Below are 21,915 nucleotides of genomic sequence, written 5' to 3'. Positions count from 1 at the left end.
GTGCGTGCGTGCGTGCGTGCGTGCGTGCGTGTGACAAAGAGTGTGTAACTAAAATCAATCAAACCGCTCAGCCTCGGACAGCAAGGACGCTGGACAACCTGGGAGGGAGTGGTCAACAGGACTATAAGCTGGGCTGACATGTGGAAGGTGTCCCAAGCAAGGTTGAGCTTCCTCATGAGGTCCACCTATGATACTCTCCCAAGCCCCAGCAACCTGTGCGTATGGTACGGCTCAGAGGAAAAGTGCCCACTCTGTAATGGCCCAAAGCCAAGCCTGCAGCATATCCTATCCAGCTGCAAAACAGCTGTGGCACAGGGCCGGTACAGGTGGCATCATGAGCGCGTCCTGCGGAAGCTGCCGGAGATCCTGGAGACACGTAGGCTGGAAGAGCATCCAACAGCAACAACAAAGCGGCTGATCCACTTCACTGGAGAGGGAGGAGTGCCACAGAAAGTCCCACGGGAGAAGAGCTCAGCCCGTTAGAACATCTGGATGGGACTGGAACCTCAGAGTGGACCTGGAGCGGCTGCTCAAGTCTCCAACTGAGATCAGCACAACCAACCTGCCACCCGACATCATCCTGTGCTCCACCACAGCTCGGGCTGTGATTATGGCGGAGCTCACTGTCCCGTGGGAGGGAGGGATGGAAGGATGGAGGGAGGGAGAGAGAGAGGGATGGAGGGTTGCCTTTGAGAGGAAGAAAGAGCGCTACTCAGACCTAACAGCTGAGTGCAGAGAAGCAGGGTGCTCAGCTGTCAGCTCCCCTGTAGAGGTCGGCTGCAGAGGGTTTGTGGGATCATCTCTGCAGCGCTTCTTGAAGAGTGTGGGAGTGACGGGTCTCCCACTCCAAAAGGCCCTCAAAGAAGTGGCTGAGGAGGCAGAGCAAGGGAGCTTGTGGCTTTGGCTCAGAAGAAAGGAGCAAATGTGGGGAAGGCGCGGATCCTAGGCTCAGCTGCAGGGGGCGCTAGGGAGACGTCCCTGCCGTTGCTCCAGCAACACCAGATGTTCCGGGATTAAAGGAGCCAAACATCAATGAAGGGGGAGGGGCTCCCGGCTGATGACCCTGCAGCTCCCCCAATGGCACCGTCGGAGGTGCCACAAGCAGCAGTGCTGAGCAGGTGTTCCCTCACCTGTGCTTCCATTTACGCACTCTTCTATGGCAATTAATTAAGCATCTTTGGTGTGAAAGTAAGGCATTTCAGCTTCTTGAGCTTTGAGAAACAACAATCAACATTATTCAGTATTTTCTGAAATTTCATAGAGATTAATCGACTATGAAAATCATGCAGTGCAGCCCTATACTGTATGTTCTGTGTGTTCAGCAGTATGTTCTGTGTGTTCAGCCCTAGTATGTTCTGTGTGTTCAGCCCTGGTGTGTTCTTTTCTATGGGCATGTGAAGAAGTGAGTGGGAGGCATCAACCAGGAAAGCACTTTGAGTGCTCAGAGGAACAGAAATGCACTCACTTTACAAAACAGATGGTGGGAGTCAGGTGTGACAGGTGCGGGTAGAAGCTGTTCTTCAGCCTGCTGCTCCTTGATGCTCCCGGATGCTACTGTACGCAGCCTACTGCCTGAGGGGAGGTGGGAGAACAGTCCGTGTGCAGGGTGGGTGGAGTCTCTCGTGATGCAGGTCGCTCTGCCCCTGCGTCGGCTGCTGGAAATGTCTGAGTGGGCTGCTACAGTAGGTGGCATCCGATGGGCCGTTGTGCAGACCTTAGCACCCTCTGCAGCATCTTCTTCTGTGCCACTGTGCAGCTGCCATAGCACACAGTGCTGCAGTGTGTGTGTGTGTGTGTGTGTGTGTGTGTGTGTGTGTGTGTGTGTGTGTGTGTGTGTGCGTGCGTGCGTGCGAGCGTGTGTGTGTGTGTGCCACTGTGCAGCTGCCACAGCACACAGTGCTGCAGGAGGTCAGGGTGCTCTCCACCACACACCTGTAGAGGGAGCTGAGGATGCAGGCCAGCATGTGTGCGCTATCACCTGTGTGTGTGTGTGTGTGTGTGTGTGTGTGTGTGTGTGTGTGTGTGCGTGCGTGCGTGCGTGCGTGCGTGCGTGCGTGCGTGCGTGCGTGCGTGCGTGCGTGCGAGCGTGCGTGTGTGTGTGCCACTGTGCAGCTGCCATAGCACACAGTGCTGCAGGAGGTCAGGGTGCTCTCCACCACACGCCTGTAGAAGGAGCTGAGGATGCAGGCCTGCTCATCACACTTTAACAAGTTAAGGCCACACAGCTGACTGCTTGTTACCATGATGTGCACTTTTCATCATTATTCAACATGTTTAATGCATCTTGGAAGTAAAGAATAATAAGCTGCTGTTTGCTGCTCTGACTTTGGTTCAAAGATCAGCATTTGAATGCTGGGAAAATGTAATAAATATGTTCTTTAATTAAAAAAAATCTTTAACTTCTTATTATCTCCAGTAAACATTAATGTGCAAAGGCCTGTTGGATGAAGGCAGATGGCAGAGATGTGACCCTGCTCCATGATTAGCTGTGTTGTGTTCCTGTGTTGACTCCGTGTCTAGTGTGTTTGTCAGCACCCCGCTGGCCTCTCCTCTCTGCAGCGCTTCCCCCTCTGCCACAGCAGCACACGAGCTATGAACACAACAGCCCCACAGCACCTGCTGACAGACACAACGTCCACCTCCACTGAGCTCTCACAGTTAATGGCAGCGTTTCCCAGATTCGTTAAGAAGCTCTTAAGAACACTCCCAAGAAGATCTTAGCACTTTAGAGCTTCTTAACGAATCTGGGAAACGCGGCCAATGTTTGTCCGTGTCAGTTAAATTAGGATAAGCTCAGCTGGGCTTTTTTATGTTTACAATGAATGAATAATAATGAGTGATGTGATTGAAGCCAAATTCTCAGTGACTTGGTAAATCAGCCTGTCTACTGTAGCTCCACACCTGCGCTATAGGATACTGTATGTAGTCTGTGGCAAGTCTGATCTGCAGCGTGAGAGAGAGAGAGAGAGAGCCACAGCCCCAAACCCTTTGTGATGATGAGCCTGTTAGACACATCCATTCAAATCTCCATTCAAAACCTCTGATCGGGCCATTACAATAAGGTCAGTATGGTTCTGGGGTCTCTAAAGTGGCTAGAATACCTATAAGCACCCTCAGGTTCAGTAATTCACACTGAAAGAAGGAGGGGAGAGACCGTCAGAGTTAGTAGCATTTGGAATTACACAAATGATATTATTACACTGAACAAGCACATTTTGCCACAGCTATTACTATTATATAACCCACACCCCAGATCAAAATGTGCATGATCAAACTTTCAAACCTGTCCTACATGAGATTATACACACTATACTGTAGCCTATACACACTGATAAGGTTTGTAATACAACCGTTTTGATGTGCAATATGGTAGTGGTGACTGGTTAACCTCTCTAGCAAGAAAGAAAATAATGATAAAATAAAATCATATTTCATTTTCATGGAGTAGCTGTAGGTCTGTGTTGCATTCATGCCTCATCAGTAACAAAACTGGCTTTTCTGGTCTAGCCTCCTGAGGGCTTGTGCTAGCCTTCGGAATTTCTGATAAGAGCACCTGCGCACAGGTGAAAACGAAAGGATCAGAATATCAACTTGAACATGTAGTCCATTCTGGTGGAAAGACGAAGCTACAACGAAAACTACAGTGAGTAATTTCCTCTAGTATGTGACTTTTTGTAGACAGGCTACATTCTGTTGTTGGGTGGTTGAGTTGCATACTGTAGGCTGTGGCTGACATGATTTTTGTTCATCTGAACAAAATGGGTGTAAATTGCTTTTCAATAGGCTCAAAGACGCACCTCCGTATTCTAATCTAATTGTAGCATTATATGCCAATAGCAAAACTTAAATCAATACTGACATGTGAGTAAACGTAAGGATGAATTATTTCCATTTGTAGGCGTGGGTTATATATTGCACTTATGAACACTAGTCACACAAAAAGAGAAGACAAAATGGCGTCACATTGTGCACATGACTGCTACACATGCGTCTCCTTTTCTCTGTTAGTTGTTTTAGGCGGTCTCTCTCTCTCTATCTGCATCTCCATCTCTCTGTGTTAGATCGAAAAGTTTAACGGTGGCTTTATTTTAGCACAGAACAAGAAAACATGCTCAGTGACTTATATTTTTATCATACTCTTTAGTGCCACATCTGTGTTACAGTAGGCTACAGTATGTAAGATACGGGCAAGTCTACCTTTGGCCCACAAACTCTGAGGACAGTCATTAGACCGGTTTGTGTTGAGCTTGGCACTACCGTGAAGGAGTACTGATGCAATGTGGTCAGGTGAGTTTTGAGACTTACTGTAATAAAATGGGTGTGGCCTACTACCTGAGGGAGGAGCAGAAGTATCATCATTACAGTAATCAACCCAAGATCATCATTCTCGCCGCAAAAATGAATCACGCTTGTCAACTTGTTTCCATCCGTCTGTGAGTTTTCGCTTTGTGTGTGTGTGTGTGTATGTGTGTGTACAGTATGTGTGTATCTGTGTATGTGTGTATGTGTGTGTGCGCCTGCATGTATGTTCATGTATCTTTAAATGTGTTTGTGCATGTGTACAGTCACTAAATGTACACATATATTAATTTATTGAATAGTCCCCCATGAATCAAATGACACAAAAGGCCCTTACTGTAGGTTCTCCAGATATTCACAGAAAACTGTGTCCGGCCACCTACAGACCAGTATAGTATGTAGTAGCATAAATTATTTTTTTGCATGGCCCCCCATAAACGGATTTCCACAAAACTTGGCGTGCATTCAGAGCTGCTGCTGCCGCATCCGATGCAGGCACAGATGTCTCGTAGAATGACAGTAAACTGTATAATCTCTACCTCTCTCCAACACTTTCCTCTCGCACACACACGGTATGTTATGGGTCACTTCGTGTCCATCAGCTTTGCTGAACCACTTCAGATTTTGTTCAAACCTCGAGTTTACAAGATTCTTAATATCATCAGTTTTGCACTTTTTCCCATAATATGTAGGGCCTTATATGGGCATGCAGTTCAAACAATATTACCTGATTTATACCACCTGCTCAGATTGTCATACTAGGCCCTCTTACTGTTATCATATTGTATGACAGTAATAGGCTATTGACAGATGCACTAAGTGGCCCTTCCTGCATTTTTGCATAAAGAATGTATATGAAGGGCCCCGTAGCTGTGTTCACCTTGGGCCCTCAAATTGCTAAATCCGCCCAGCACACACACTCACTCTGTTTATTTTGGCATTGATTGATTGATTGATTGATTAGGATGGATTTCCCTCAAGAGGTTGAGGATGCTGTTGGTGGAAATCAGACAGGCAGAGCAGCATGTGCCGTGTCCAGCCACGAGTCCCTGAAGAAGGAGGAGCCCGTCACTGATGGGCATCAGGGGGTCAGCACAGGAAGAGCGCTGTCTTATCCAAGGTGAGTTGTGTCCACTGATGGGCATCAGGGGGTCAGCACAGGTAAGAGTGCTGTCTTATTCAAGGTGAGTTGTTTCCGAAATCCAGGACATCAAGGGTGCATCACAAATGTCTTTTGTTACTTTGTGGCCAACACAGTTATCATCCCTCCAGGAGTGTGCATGCTCTCACCCTTAATGAACCCTGCACACCCACGAGCGTGTTGATGGCGCATGATCACAATTTTCTGTTTTGAAGCCATTGAAATGGCACGGAAAAATCTGGTCTTAAGGGAAAGATGCAGTATTATACTGTTGCTCCGTTTTATACAGTATTTCAGTTTCGTACATTTAAAGAGTGCACCCTCACAAAGTCCTGTGATCTGCCTAGTCGTGAGCAATGAGTCTCCAGCAATTTCCTTAAAGGGGAATTCTGGCGATGAGCACGGGAGCTCATGAGCGTGCCCCCAGAATGGTGTGTGTGTGTGTGTGTGTGTGTGTGTGTGTGTGTGTGTGTGTGTGTGTGTGTGTATGTGTGTGTGCTCATGAGCGTGCCCCCAGAATGTAGCGCTGAAGCTGCCTTGCTGCAGCAACTCGAGCAGTAAAGGATGAGATACTAACTATAGTGTAGATGTGTCAGCTAAATCTCAGTCTCTTCTAAATCTTAAAGCAGGCCTATTCAACTAGCGGCCCGCGGGCCAGATGTGGCCCGCTTCAAATTTCCTGTGGCCCGCGTGTCTCGTCATGAGAATGAACTCGCTTTGACGGGTGTGCACAGATCTTCATGATTGGCGAGTAGCGCACTGTCGGCCCGCCCCTATTGGCCAGACTAATTCTTCCAGTTATCTTCACTCAGAGAACACAGCACATCACTACACAAACTGACATTTCCAAATGTGTAACTCGTTTTAAATGTTATCATTAAATGTTGATTAAATTACGATTTCTTACCGCCAAAGATTCTAAACCTCGAGCGTGCGCAAATCAAAAATGTTACAATCATACCCGGTCTCTGTTCCTCCGAGCCCTCGGGAAAGTTAGTGCAGGAGCTGTGGTTTGTAGAGAATTGCCTCTTGACTTTATATTCCTTCTTTACAGCGATGGATTCGTTGCACAATAAACATGAAAGTCTCGTACTTGTTGCAGAGGGTAAAATGAACGATTCTCGTTGTCAATTAGACGTTTCTTTAGACAGAGCCATCTTCTCTCCACTCGTGGGAATGTTATTGTTTGTGATTTGCGCAGGCTCGAAGTTTAGAATCTTTGGCGGTAAGAAATTGTGAAACAGATAAACAGAGGCAGAGCTGGCATTACTTTTTCTTTAAATTCAATGCTAAGTATATTTGAGAGATTGGCACTGTAGGCTACTGTGTGTGTTTGAAACACTTATGAGCCTAATTATCTTGAAGTAGGCTAGTTAAATCAACACTGCATTTTTTCCCACTGATGCATGATATGGCAGCTATCAGACATCAGGTATGAAATACTATGGTTAGCCTGGGTGTTTTCAAATACTTGTAGTTTGTGTGGCAGCCTATCACCTGTCTGAGAAGATTTTTGTATGGATATGGATAATAGGCTATGTTCTTAGTTTCTATGCCAGTGTATAAAATTCAATTGAATTTAACTGAATTTTACTCTGATTTTATCAAATATTGTTGGATACAATTATTTTGCGGCGTCTTATTTTATGCGGCCCCTGAAAACCCAGTGATTTTTCCATTCGGCCCTCTTGGTACTGAAGTTGAATAGCCCTGTCTTAAAGTCTCTTTATATCCTCAGACCACAGACACACAGACCAGTGTCTCCAGTGCCCAGCTGTGTGTCCATGAAGAGTGACCAGTCTATGGGGCACCCTTACAATTTCAGCAGTGGACCACCACAGTCTGATCCAAAGTGAGATTTCAATTTTTGTATCCATATAGACTAGACAGGTGTGTGTGTGTGTGTGCGTGTGCGTGTGCGTGTGCGTGTGCGTGTGCGTGTGCGTGTGCGTGTGTGTGTGTGTTTGTGTGTGTGCGATCAGTGTCCTTTCAGTACTGGAGCCTTTCAGTTGCTGTGAGTGATATGTCCTTAGTATTTTAATACTGGCCTGCCAGAGTGCGTGTGTTTCATAGATTGACTTGAGTTTTGGTGGGGTTAGGGTGTGTGTGTATATCTCTGACTTTTAGACAGACACACACACACACACTTTTCTGCTGAATCTTTGTGTTTGTGTGTCAGTCTGTCTATAAACAACAAAGTATCAACATTTCAACATACACCGAGTTTGTGTCTATTTGTTTGAAACAGAGGGTATGTACTGTGGAAATTATAACTTTGTTATCATTGTGAAGATGTGCCGCGTAATCTATTGTGTATTTCGTCTCCTTGTGTATCCAGACCACAGACACACAGACCAGTGTCTCCAGTGCCCAGCTGTGTGTCCATGAAGAGTGACCGGTCCATGGGACACCCTTACAATTTCAGTAGTGGAACACCACAGTCCGATCAAAAGTGAGATTCCAGTTTTTGTATCAATTTACAAGAGTAGACTTGCGTGTGTGTGTGTGTGTGTGTGTGTTTGTTTGTGTTTTTTGGGGGGAACGGGGGACGGGGGTTGTAGGTGTGTATGTGTCATTGGGTATTGTATGTGCTTTTGTATGAAACAGAGGGTATGTAGTCATGGTAACTTGTAAGTTCTTAGTATTGTGAAGCTGTGTCGCTCAATCTTTTTATGTATTTTGTGTTCTTGTGTATCCAGACCCCAGACACAAAGACCAGTGTCTCCAGTGCCCAGCTGTGTGTCCATGAAGAGTGACCGGTCCATGGGACACCCTTACAATTTCAGTAGTGGACCACCACAGTCTGATCAAAAGTGAGATTCCAGTTTTTGTATCCATTTACAAGAGTAGACTTGCGTGTGTGTGTGTGTGTGTGTGTGTGTGTGTGTGTGTGTGTGTGTGTGTGTGTGTGTGTCTGTGTGTGTGTCTGTGTGTGTGTGACACAAGATGCTTTGAAAAAGATGGCACGTTTTGTGCAGCCTAATGACACAGGTTGTTTACAGTAATCTATTGTGTGTTTTGTCTCCTTATATAACCAGACCCCAGACACAAAGACCAGTGTCTCCAGTGCCCAGCTGTGTGTCCATGAAGAGTGACTGCTCCATGGGACACCCTTACAATTTCAGCAGTGGACCATCACGGTCTGATCAAAAGTGAGATTCCAGTTTTTTTGTGTGTTTCATAGATTGAGTTAGAGTGAAGGTGAGGTTAGAGTGTGTGTGTGTGTATATCTCTGACTTTTATACAGACTCACACACACACACGCACACACACTTTTCTGCTGAATCTTTTTGTTTGTGTGAGTCAGTCTGTCTATAAACAACAAAGTATCAACATTTCAACATACATCGAGTTTGTGCCTATTTGTTTGAAACAGTGGGTATGTAGACATGTTAACGTCATTAGTATTGTGTCGCTTAATCTATTACAGATTTTTACAATCGCTTTGCTACTATTTTCAGAACCTTGATGTCATTTTTCACAACTCTAGACACAAAACTCAAAACGGTTACCACTTGTAACACAGGTTATCTAATATTCAAAACATTAGATTGTGCATTCACATCTTCAAAGAAATCTTGCACTTGCACAATCATTGGTTCAAAAAACAGATTTACTGTGAAATGCCACTGAAACATAACTATAGATCACCCACACACAAGTAACCTATAGTTTCATTGTGTCATTGTTCGTACAATCATTAGATATTGTAGAACAAAATAGGTGATATAGGTTTCATTATGGTACTACAGGAACAGTACAGTAAACACATCTCTGTAAAAGTACTGCAATGGTAGAGAGAATACTACAGACACAGTGGAATCATTGAACAAAGTTTGTAATATATTGATGCAAAACACTACAGTACAATCACAACATACGTATGTTTATTTGAATTAAAGTAAAAATAATTAGCTATGAAATAGAAAAGAAAAGACAGCCTGATGAAAATATAAAATATAAAATATATATATTTATTTTACTGTATATAAATATATAAAATATTTGGCTACATCCATGGATATTGGTTCACGCTCCACGCTAATTGGTGACAGTGAATCTCATTACAGTATCTTGAAACTTTCATGATTTGCAGTAAACATGGAAGATGATGTGTCTGTTTCGTGTTTCCATACAACTATGCATTAAGAGTAATGCAACAGTTACTTATAATTTTGAGCAGTTGTATCAATTGATAGTTACTGTAGATCATTGTAAGGAAATGAATAGACGCTCATTTGAAATGTAATGTGTGAATTGCCTTTTGAACTAGTAGTACTTTGATGTTAAGTTGTATCATATTGAACAGGTGAGTTTTGTTGAATGAACAAATGATCTAAGTTGTATGTGTATTGTATCCAAGCGTTGTGAAAAATGACATCAAGGTTCTGAAAATAGTAGCAAAGTGATTGTAAAAAACTGTATGTATTTTTGTCTTCTTGTGTATGCAGACCCCAGACACAAAGACCAGTGTCTCCAGTGCCCAGCAGTGTGTCCATGAAGAGTGACCGGTCTATGGGACACCCTTACAATTTCAGCAGTGGACCATCACGGTCTGATCAAAAGTGAGATTCCAGTTTTTGTATCCATATACAAGAGTAGACGTGTGTGTGTGTGTGTGTGTGTGTGTGTGTGTGTGTGTGTGTGTGTGTGTGTGTGTGTGTGTGTGTGTGTGTGTGTGTGTGTGTGTGTGTGTGTGTGTGTGTGTGTGTGTGTGTGTGTGTGTGTGTGTGTGTATTAGGGTTGTGCCGATGGACGATGATATCATGATATCACAGACATCACGATGGAAAGCAACCATTGTGATGCCACGCCACCACATGCCAGGCACTTATATCTGCTGTACACTAAGCTAAAAAAACCTGAGACTACCGTCTTGTTCAAATAAGTCATCCTTGCAACGTGAATGTGTTGTTGTCTTTTTTAGGCTAAATATGTTTCGCAGTGTAGCCTACATCGAATGTAAAACATGTAGCCTGAGAAAATTTAAAACATGTTTATGAATGAAATAGTCCAAATGAATTATTATTGTTACGACGAGGACATTCTAGCTCTAATTTCTTGCGAGGCTACAGCACTGAAGCACCAAATGCGTCATACTCCACCGTGTTAAAATACACCATTTATTTCGTCATCGTTATCAGAAGATATAGCCTACGTCTTGCACTGTAATGCTTGTATTTCACGCATTTGCGAAACCTGGCAATGTGTAATATACCGCTGGTTAATGGTGTACACGCAGGTGTTCAGATTGGCTGTCTATCGGTCTTTTGCAAGGATTTTCTTGGAGCAGATCTTCCACTCAGTAGCCTAGTCAGTATGTCTCTTAGCTGCCACTTTCATCAGGCATCTAATATGACTATCATGAGAAGATAACACGCAATATTTGATCGCATTTCATCACTTAATGGAAACACCTCTTCTCATTTGTGCTTTGTTGAATTTCAGCAATATGACGATCATGACGTGAAAACTTTGCGGGCACATCCATATTGGCAGCTTCACTCCTTAGTTTACTATGGATTACTATGGATTTACTCCCGCCTGTTAGTGTGTTCCTGTTACTTAGTTTTTGCCTTCTTGGTCGCACAGTATGTTGCTGTGTAGTGGGGTGTAACAGTGCAACCCACGATAGCAAGAGGAAAAGAATCGCTATTACTATATTTCTGCTTCAAGTCTTCTGCATCTGAATGAATGGATGTTACGTTCAGTGCGCTACCAACATGGCGGCAATATTCCTAGAATGCAAGGCGTGTGCCCGACCCCTATTATCACTTTGATTTTGTCACTGTAACAGAAACTCGTTATGCTTTACAGCTGTGTATATAGAAAGGTTGGATGGCTGTGAGATTGTGTGTGTGTGTGTGTGTGTGTGTGTGTGTGTGTGTGTGTGTGTGTGTGTCAGTGATGCGCGGGTACGTGTCTGAACGCCCCGCCCCGCCCCGCCGTTTACAACTAACCCGACCGCAACTCGGACCGCAAAAAAAAAATATTGAAATACAGGACCCGACCCGCTTCCCGACCCGCTTATTGTAAAAAGTAGCCTAGTCTAACTTAGTCGTAGCGTCATTGAGCTATGCAAAATTGGTATCTCATATGCATGTAAAACAATAATATAGCCTATATTGCCTAATTATATATAGCCTATAATTGCTCAGAATTTGGGAAACATGCATTTAGTCTACCTTTTTTTTGTTCCGTGTCAGCATTCATCCAAAAATGTGGCTGTTTGACTCAACATTGAACATAATTAGCCTAGGATTTTCCTATACAAATTCTGTTTCAGCCGTTCCTCACATGAATGCCTTGAAGCTCTCCCAAGCATGAAATGCAGGCATAGAATATTATTAAGAAACTCTTTATTAACGTCTTCATCAATGGACCAAAAGTCCATTGCTCCGCGATTATAAATTGCAGCGATATGAAACCTTTATTGCACGACGTGGGGAAGAGCAGACGTGGGGCTTTCCAACGAGCCACTAGGCCTATAAGTTGCGCAAGGACGCACATATTGCATGCTCATACCAATTGTAGGCTATATGCCTTGATGACATTAAATTAAGAAATATTTCCTGATTTGGGAAACTTTTAGTTTGTTTTTCTTTCCATAATACCATTCGATCTTGCTGGAAATTATCAGACTTGAGAAACACGCATTGCATCGGCAACTTCGCTGCTCAGTAGACGATTCTGCCACTTTCTGTAGAGGCCAGCAGTTCGAGATAAAAGCTGCAGATCATAGACAGAGAAAGCATATGCTCTGAGAACAGAACACAACTGCATGTCAAGTGTAGCCGAGGGTCTGTCTACGCAGAAACAACAAGTGCATTTCTACATGTTCGTGACAAAATGTGGGGGATAGAATCGCGTTTCAGTGGGAATGCTGCAACGTATGTCTTTTTCTTCTAAAGACAATTATGTAGGCTACGATATAAATGACAATTTATTTTTTTTACCGACCCGACCAAACATGACCCGCATATCATTAAAAATATTTTTTCTTGACCCATAACCGCGGGTGACCGCGGGTGACCGCGGTCGCCCGCTCGATTTGGATCAGCCCGCGCATCACTGGTGTGTGTGTGTGTGTGTGTGTGTGTGTGTGTGTGTGTGTCTGTGTGTGTGTGTGTGTGTGGCACTTGCATACTATTGGCTTGAAGATAATGATGTGTTTTTCTGTGCAATGACTGCTGTCCTTTGTGTGGATTTAGGGACATATTGGCCCAGGATCAGTCCAGGTGTGGAGTGTGTGAGCAGCTACTGAGAGACCCAGTCATCACCAGCTGTGGACACAGTTTCTGCAGGCAGTGCATCAGCAGCTACTGGAGCCAGTCTGGTCCATCAGGAGACTACAGCTGCCCCCAGTGCAGAAAGAGATCCAGAACACAACCCATTACAAACCTTGACATGATTCAACCACTGTACCCATCTGCAGACATGGCACAATCTTACCTGAACCCACCAACAGACATGACACTGCCCTCGTCATATCAACACAGTGAAATGGCACAACCACCTGTATATCCACCTACGTCCATGGCACAGCCTCTCCTAAACCCACCAACAGCCATGGCACAGCGTCACTTATACCAGCCTATAGCCATGGCACAGCCTCACTTATACCCATCTGCAGCCATGGCACAACCTCACCTATACCCACCTACAACCATGGAACCGCCTTCATCATACCAACACAGTGAAATGGCACTTCATCTGAACCCATCTGCACACATGGCACAAGTTCCTCCATCCCCACACACAGACACGGGGCAGCGTCCTCAGTACTCAAACTCAGCCATGGGGCAGCATCATTATCCACACATCCAGCACCCTCTTTATCCACACATCCACACGGCACAGATCTCTCCACAGCCTCCCTTAGATGAGCACGCAGGCATGACAGGCAGCACCCATCTGCAAACTGAGCATGCTCCAGTCAAAAGGGCCAAACGAACAGGTGAGGCTTGAAGATCTGTGTGCAAGAGCAGGATTCATGCTGAATATAAAGACCATTCATTCAAAATAAATCAAAATCCTCATCATCTAATATTGTTATGCTGAAGATGTATTTTAGAAACACTGACTTATTAGTTATGAATTATGGTTTGTTTATTTGTTGTTTGTTTGTTTGTTTGTTTAATGCCAAACAGATGACGATGTCCTCACCAGAGTACTGATGACCCATAAAGCCATCATGAAGAGGAGGTTTGAGAGCATATGTGAAGGCATCATAAGGTCAGGGACTCAAACACTCCTGAACAAGATCTACACAGAGCTCTACATCACAGAGGGAGAGAGTGAAGGGGTGAATAATGAGCATGAAGTTTGGCAGGTAGAGTCAGCATCCAGGCCACAAACTACAGAAGACACAGCAATCAACTGTAATGACATCTTCAAGCCCTTGCCTGGACAGGAGATACACATCAGAACTGTCATGACCAAGGGGATTGCTGGCATTGGAAAAACTGTCTCAGTGCAGAAGTTCATCCTTGACTGGGCAGAGGAGAAGGCTAACCAGGATGTAGATTTCATGTTTGTTCTTCCGTTCCGTGAGCTGAATTTGGTCAAACATGATCAGTACAGTCTTCACAGGCTCCTGCTTGACTTCCACCCTGAGCTTAGAGAGCTACAGGATAGTAAATACAAAGACTGTCACATTGTGTTCATCTTTGATGGTCTTGATGAGAGTCGACTTCCACTGAATTTCCAAAAGAATCAGACGTTGTCTGATGTGACACAAACATCATCAGTGGATGTGCTGATGACGAGCCTCATTCACGGAACTCTGCTTTCCTCTGCTCTCATCTGGATAACCTCCCGACCTGCAGCAACCAGTCAGATCCCTTCTCAGTGCATCAGTCTGGTGACAGAAGTACGAGGGTTCAATGACCCACAGAAGGAAGAGTACTTCAGGAAGAGGATCAGTGACCAGAATCAAGCCAACAGAATCGTCTCACACATTACAGCAACCAGGAGTCTCCACATCATGTGCCACATGCCAGTGTTCTGTTGGATCTCAGCCACTGTCCTTCAGCAGATTCTGGAACAAGATGATGGGAAGGAAGTCCCCAAAACACTGACTGAAATGTTCATACACTTCCTGCTCATCCAGACCACCAGGAAGAATCAGAAGTATCAAGAGGAAAGTCAGACAGATAGACAGAGGCTCCTGGAGTCACATCGGGGTGTCATATTGAAATTAGCAGAGCTGGCTTTCAAGCATCTGGAGAATGGCAATCTCATGTTCTATGAGGAAGACCTGAGAGAGTGTGGCATTAATGTCAGTGAAGCCTCAGTGTACTCTGGCATGTGCACTGAGATCTTCAGGGAAGAATGTGTGTTTCACCACAAGAAAGTCTACTGCTTTGTGCATCTGAGCATCCAGGAGTTTCTGGCAGCCATGTTTGTGTTTCACTCTTACATGTTAGGAAATCGGGAGGCACTGGAATCCTTCCTCACTAAAAAACAGAGAGACAATCAAGCTCCCATTCCTTTGCATATTCTGTTGAAGAGTGCTGTGGACAAGTCTTTGGACAGCAAGAATGGACACCTGGACCTTTTCCTTCGCTTCCTTGTTGGCATTTCAGTGGAGACCAACCAGGTCCTCTTACATGGCTTGTTGATAGACACACACAGCAGCTCAGAGAGCATCAAGAAAACATGTAGCTATATCAAGATTCTCAAGAGGAAGGACCTGTCTCCTGAAAGATGCATCAATCTCTTCCACTGCTTATTTGAAATGAAAAATCATTCCCTACATGAAGATGTTCAGAAATATCTCAAATCTCCAGATGACTTCTCAGGTGTATTGTCACCTGCCCACTGTTCAGCACTGGCCCACATGCTTCTGATGTCTGAGGAGGTGCTGGATGTGTTTGACTTGAGCAAATACAAAACATCAGATGAGGGACGGAGGAGACTGGTGCCAGCTGTGAGATGCTGCAGGAAGGCTGTGTGAGTATTGCAATACTTCAGTTCTGAATTCATCTATTTTATGTTTAGTGTGTAGTATGATAGTATGGAATCATACTTCACACGTAAGAGCTGGCATAGCCAATAGACACATGTAAGAGCTGGCATAGCCAATAGATAAATCTCAACTTTGCACCTGTAACATGTATTTCACAACACCTGATGCGTCGCTATTTTGCATGGTGTCAGGATGTGGTTTTGAGCACAGATGCAGGGACCTGTCAGATTAAACAATCTTTTACTGAAATGAGGAGTCACAGGTCAATAGGAGCAAACAGTCAAAGTGGTCACCAGTTCAAGAGGCAAGGCTTAAGATTCAGAATGCAGTTAATTCAGCACAGGCAGGGAAATATTCATATAAGAGAATACACAAATTGAGACAAATTGCCAAGCGAGACAGTGCAGTTCAGTCCACAAACATAAAGGTACAGGACTACTGCGTAATTCCAAAAGCAGAGAAGATTTAAAAATTCGGTCGACGAGAGAGAAAACCACAAAGAGACATAAATCCATTTGCAATAAGAATTCCAACACAAGTATTCCACACAGAAGTTCGGAACAGATTCGACCATGTGAGCTTGACCAAGTAGATCATGTTGAAGGACAACTTACATACTCAACAAATCAGTCATTTTGGTGAATCCACTCATTAAATCACAGGTAAACTGAGAAACTCAGGCAAATGTTTAAGAATAATGTCTCTACCTAGTGGTGATAATCAGGAACTGTGTGAGGTTAAATACTTTATTATGTTTTCACTGGTAAATGATACGGATACATGAGCTGTCCTTGATGTTGTATTCCATCATGAGATACTCCATCTCAGTATCAAATCAAATCAACATTATTATAAATTGTTAACAGAGCCTTCCTCATTATTGGGTTTGCATTATGAGAATGCCCCATCTCAGCACCAACAGGTGCGCATGTTATATGGAGGTTTATGGTATACATGGGGTGTAAAACCCTGAATGTGAGGTTCTTCGATAAATCAGATTTCTGCTCCTGCAGCTCTGGGTTAATCACACTGTTCAGTCTTTAGTGGTGTTGTGTCTGTGGTTGGGCAGCGTTAACTCTGCATGGTATTCAGGGCTCATATACTGTATTACTCTGTCTTCTCCCCTAGTAGTGTTGTCTGGCGCATACTGTATGTGGCGCAGTGATGCTATTTTCCTCGCTCACTCTTCTTGCATATTTAAACACATTAAAATGACACATTACCTTTTTGTACTCATTTGCCCCTCTTGCAGACTTGCTGACTGTGCGCTAACAGAGAAGTCCTATGAGATTGTGGCCTCAGCTCTGCAGTCTGCAAACTCCCCCTTAAGAGAGCTGGACCTGAGTCAGAATGATTTGCAGGCGTCAGGAGAAAAGCTGCTCTCTGCTCTACAGAGTCCAAACTGCAAACTGGAGACTCTTAGGTCAGTAATATTGTAGACCTGTGAGCTGTGAGCAGTACTCGTCCAGACTTAGAAAATACTGGCAAGATAACCTATACTGTAGAGATGACTGACTGATTTATTGGTTGTTTGTTTGATACATTGATCATGTATGTTTCACTTTTACTAGTGCTATGAGATGGATATTTTATTCTGTTATATTCTTTACTTTATTCTACTTTAATTATAGACTATTCACAGTTGTTAACCACAGACGGTGTCAAGCACACAGTACCAGCATCTGTGTTTTACTCTTGAATTGATATATACTCTTTGATTTGTACTGTTTGTGATACTCTGTGAAATGGTCTATGTGTTTACAGACTTGTTGGCTGTAAACTAAAAGGGGGATTTTTGGCCTTGGCTCACAAGGGGGCAAACCCCCACCTAAGAGAGCTGGACATCAACGACACTGAGCTTCAGGACTGTGGAGGAGAACTGCTCCATCAACCACTGAATCAAGACTGTAAAGTGAGGTCTGTGATTTTAGCACATTGCAGAGTCTGTTGCTTTCTGTTTGATCTAAAATTGGTATATAAATTGGGAATATAAAATATTAAGAAATGTAAGGGGTATAAATGACATGTGTGTTTATATAGCGTTTTCCTCTTCCACTGTAGACTTACCAGGTGTAAACTCAAACACAGCTCATGTGAGGTTGTGGTCTCAGTTCTGCAGTCATATCATTCTCAACTGAGTGAGTTGGACATGATTGGCTGTGATCTGCAAACGTCAGAAGAGAAGCAGCTCTCTGGTCTTAGAAACCCAAACTGCCGACTGGAGAAACTGAGGTCAGTAATACTATGAAATAGGGCTGTCACAATATCATAATTTCAGAATACAATCATGACACAATGTCATCACACATTGCATACTGTAAAAGGGCATGGCATGGTTGCACACACTACCAGTTTCATGGACAAACGCTTACGTTACCTCCTGTAAGAGTATAGCAGCTTAATTAGCGAAAGCACGTGCAGGGATGCCTTTGTTGAATCTTTCTTTGACAGCTCAGAAATATCACTTTGCAGAGGTAGGTTTTGAAGCATGGTTACTTTTTACAAGCACACTTTTAACATGATCTTCAAATTCAATGCGATGGGCATCATGCGAATGAGTGATGGAAACTTTGGAAGTAGTTCGTAACACACCGTGTGACAAAATGAAAGTTCACGTTAAGCCTACAACTTTGCATACCATTTCCAGTAGGCCAGGTAGCATTTCAGCAAGTTCAGGTAAACTTGGCTGTTTCAAAGCCTTTTTCTTGTGGGCTAGTTAGTTCGGTAGAATTGTTTAGACTAATACTATTAGACAAAATCTTCTGATGTTGCGTTTCGTTGCGCAGCCCAAGGAGTTCCCACACTGGAAAGTGCATTTTCTCGCTGTGGGGCGAAGCAGGTAGAGACTATCTCTCCATGGCTCTGACTGGAGGATAAATGCTATTCCATCCACTGCATTCTCCATCATGTCCGGCATTGTGACGGCCGCAAGGCCTTGCTGTGTCTTTCTCTGTCTCCGCCCAATTAGGACTGATGAGGTGGGCGGGGTCGCCAGGTCCGCGGCCTATATGGTGCTCCGGATTCCAGCATTCTAGCTCTTGATTTTGGCATGTAGGCCAAACGCCGGGCTGGCTTGCTGCTGCTTTAGCTTTAGTTATTATTTGATTGATTGTAACATGCAACACGCACACACTACATTACCTACACGCAACACACGCCCGCACTTCACCACTGATCACTGATTGCTACCTATCTACCTACGGCTTTGTTATGGTATTGTTTCTTCGTAATTTGGTTAATAAACCACCATTTATTGTTTAAACCTATCACGCCTCCGTCCTCCCTCATTGTATGGTTCCCTAGGCCATTACAGGCATCTTTACAAGTTACAAAATCAAAAGTTTGCCGTTGCTGTGACATCAAGTTTATGTGTGTGACTTAATAGGCAGTAAGGGAGGAGGAGAGAGAAATCGCAAGAGATAAACGAGCGCTAACAAGCCTGTTCATTTAAAAATGCATGTGAAATAGGTAGCCTTTATACAATATTATTGTGGGTACATTATTTCTACGATATTCATATTTCATGATTACAAAACTGGTATATCCCGACACCCATACACGCATACTACACTCGTAGTATGACAGGCAGAGTACACAGAGGTCTTATCTAAATTTTATTTGTCATTCCAGTCATATCTGTAGAACACCTAGTTGAGCGAAATTGTGAATCTCTGCAAAACTGTGAAACTGTTATTGGTGTTAAAATCAAAACATTAATTTGTGAAACATTATCTTTTCTTGTGTCAATGGTGATGTGAGAGAATTAGTTCCAGACCAGTTGACACACTACTTACAGTATATAGCCTACATGGCATCCAACTAGCTACAATCCACCTCCGTCATATGCTACAATGTTACTATGGTTCTGCACGTCTGTATTTCAGCTTGGATGCAACGTGACAGTTCATGTAAACTTCGCAACGAGTTTGGCGAATAAATATTCAAGTGTGATACGGGAACTACTTCAGAGGTAGCAGGTTATTCAAAGTTAATGACCACCCCATCAGCCAATCAGAGAAGAGAATTCCATTGTTGAGGGAGATAAATTACTGTAACTGTAGATGTGTTAACCATTCAATATCAACATCAATGTTTTACTCTAGCATTGATATGTCCTTTTATTTCACTATTTCGATATCTTCTGTTACATGGTTTATGTTATTACAGACTTCTTGGCTGTAAACTGAGAGTAAGATTTTTGGCCTTGACTCTTCAGTGGGCAAACTCCCACCTAAGAGAGCTGGACATCAGTGACAGTGAGCTTCAGGACTGTGGACGAGAACTGCTCCATCAACCACTGAATCACGACTGTAAAGTGAGGTCTGTATTTTGCACAGAGCACACTGACTAATGCAAAGCTGTCCGTCTTTTTTATTGTAATTTCATATTTGGAAATGTAAGTATAGAGGACTGGTTGCTTATACTGTTTTTTTTTTTGTTGTTTCACTGTAGACTGATCAGCTGTAGGCTCAAAGGCAGCTCCTCTGAGGTTGTGGTCTCAGTACTGCAGTCATGTATTTCTCAACTGAGTGAGTTGGACATGAGTGGCTGTGAAGTGCAAACATCAGAAGAGAAGCTGCTCTCTGGTCTTAGAAACCCAAACTGCCGACTGGAGAAACTGAGGTCAGTGATACTCTGAAATAGGGCTGTCACAATATCATAATTTCAGAAGACAATCATGACACAATGTCATCACACATTGCATACTGTAAAAGGGCATGGCATGGTTGCACACACTACCAGTTTCATGGACAAACGCTTACGTTACCTCCTGTAAGAGTATAGCAGCTTAATTAGCGAAAGCACGTGCAGGGATGCCTTTGTTGAATCTTTCTTTGACAGCTCAGAAATATCACTTTGCAGAGGTAGGTTTTGAAGCATGGTTACTTTTTACAAGCACACTTTTAACATGATCTTCAAATTCAATGCGATGGGCATCATGCGAATGAGTGATGGAAACTTTGGAAGTAGTTCGTAACACACCGTGTGACAAAATGAAAGTTCACACTAAGCCTACAACTGCATAACATTTCCAGTAGGCCAGGTAGCACTTCAGCAAAATCATGTAAACTTGGCTGTTTCAAAGCCTTTTTCTTGTGGGCTAGTTAGTTCGGTAGAATTGTGTAGACTAATGCCATTAGACACAATCTCCTGATGTTGCGTTTTGTTGTGCAGCCCAAAGAGTTCCCACACTGGAAAGTGCATTTTCTCTCTGTGGAGCGAAGCAGGTAGAGACTATCTCTCTATGGCTCTGACTGGAGGATAAATGCTATTCTATCCACTGCATTCTCCATCATGTCCGGCATCTTTACAAGTTACAAGGTCAAAGGTTTGCCGTTGCTGTGACATCAGGTTTGTGTGTGTGACTTTGAAGGCAGCAAGGGAGAAGGAGAGAGAAATCACAAGAGATAAACAAGCGCTAACAAGCCTGTTCAATTAAAAATGCATGTGAAATAGGTAGCCTTTATACAATATTATTGTGGGTACATTATTTCTACGATATTCATATTCATGATTACAAAACTGGTATATCCCGACACCCATACACTGACCACTAGTATGACAGGCAGAGTACACAGAGGTCTTATCTAAAGTTTATTTGTCATTCCAGTCATATCTGTAGAACACCTAGTTGAGCGAAATTGTGAATCTCTGCAAAACTGTGAAACAGTTATTGGTGTTAAAATCAAAACATTCAATTTTGTGAAACATTATCTTTTCTTGTGTCAATGGTGATGTGAGAGAATTAGTTCCAGACCAGTTGACTCCCTACTGATGTGTCCCATTTAAGTTACTGTAACTGTAGATGTGTTAACCATTCAATATCAACATCAGAGTTTTTACTCTAGCATTGATATGTCCTTTTATTTCACTATTTCTATATCTTCTGTTACATGGTTTGTGTTTTTACAGATTTGTTGGCTGTCAACTGAGAGGAAGATTTTTGGCCTTGACTCTTCAGTGGGCAAACTCCCAACTAAGAGAGCTGGACATCAGTGACAGTGAGCTTCAGGACTGTGGAGGAGAACTGCTCCATCAACCACTGAATCAAGTCTGTAAAGTGAGGTCTGTATTTTGCACAGTGCACACAGACTGATGCAAAGCTGTCCATCTTTGTTATTCTCATTTCATATTTGGAAATGTAAATATAGAAGAGTGGTTGCTTATACTGTTTTTTTTTTTGTTGTTTCACTGTAGACTCATCAGCTGTAGACTCAAAGACAGCTCCTCTGAGGTTGTGGTCTCAGTACTGCAGTCATATATTTCTCAACTGAGTGAGTTGGACATGAGTGGCTGTGATCTGCAAACATCAGAAGAGAAGCTGCTCTCTGGTCTTAGAAACCCGAACTGCCACCTGGAGAAACTGAGGTCAGTGATATTCTGAAAGAGTTCACACTCACAGAGGTCTTATCTACACATTCAAATTCACATTGAGGTTCAAGTTTAAGTGCATTTGTCATTCCAGCTATATCTAAAACATCTACAGTGAAGTGGAAATGTTTCT

The 21,915-nt window shown here is 43.4% G+C and overlaps 1 protein-coding gene across 4 annotated transcripts; it reads left to right on the top strand.

The window, feature by feature from the left end:
• The first annotated feature begins 3,587 nt into the window (after nucleotides 1-3,587).
• Nucleotides 3,588-21,428, top strand: LOC134087377 (NACHT, LRR and PYD domains-containing protein 12-like). 4 transcript variants are annotated; one of them, XM_062540832.1, is made up of 15 exons: nucleotides 3,588-3,643; nucleotides 5,264-5,419; nucleotides 7,179-7,292; nucleotides 7,779-7,892; nucleotides 8,140-8,253; nucleotides 8,479-8,592; nucleotides 9,892-10,005; nucleotides 12,652-13,397; nucleotides 13,591-15,394; nucleotides 16,663-16,833; nucleotides 17,175-17,327; nucleotides 17,472-17,642; nucleotides 19,578-19,730; nucleotides 19,863-20,033; nucleotides 20,586-21,428. In XM_062540832.1, exons 2-15 carry the CDS (start codon nucleotides 5,265-5,267, stop codon nucleotides 20,674-20,676), a joined length of 4,185 nt encoding a protein of 1,394 aa, XP_062396816.1. In that variant the 5' UTR covers nucleotides 3,588-3,643; nucleotide 5,264; the 3' UTR covers nucleotides 20,677-21,428. The 4 variants fall into 4 exon arrangements, with proteins under 4 accessions (XP_062396816.1, XP_062396824.1, XP_062396832.1 ...); XM_062540840.1 differs by having other exon boundaries at nucleotides 19,863-21,428; XM_062540848.1 differs by lacking the exons at nucleotides 19,578-19,730; nucleotides 19,863-20,033; nucleotides 20,586-21,428 and adding an exon at nucleotides 18,379-18,571.
• The last annotated feature ends 487 nt before the right edge of the window (nucleotides 21,429-21,915 follow it).

This window comes from Sardina pilchardus, chromosome 1, assembly GCF_963854185.1.
Source record: "Sardina pilchardus chromosome 1, fSarPil1.1, whole genome shotgun sequence".
In the NCBI taxonomy this organism is placed as follows: Eukaryota; Metazoa; Chordata; class Actinopteri; order Clupeiformes; family Clupeidae; genus Sardina; species Sardina pilchardus.
This window is presented reverse-complemented; position numbering and strand designations above follow the sequence as displayed.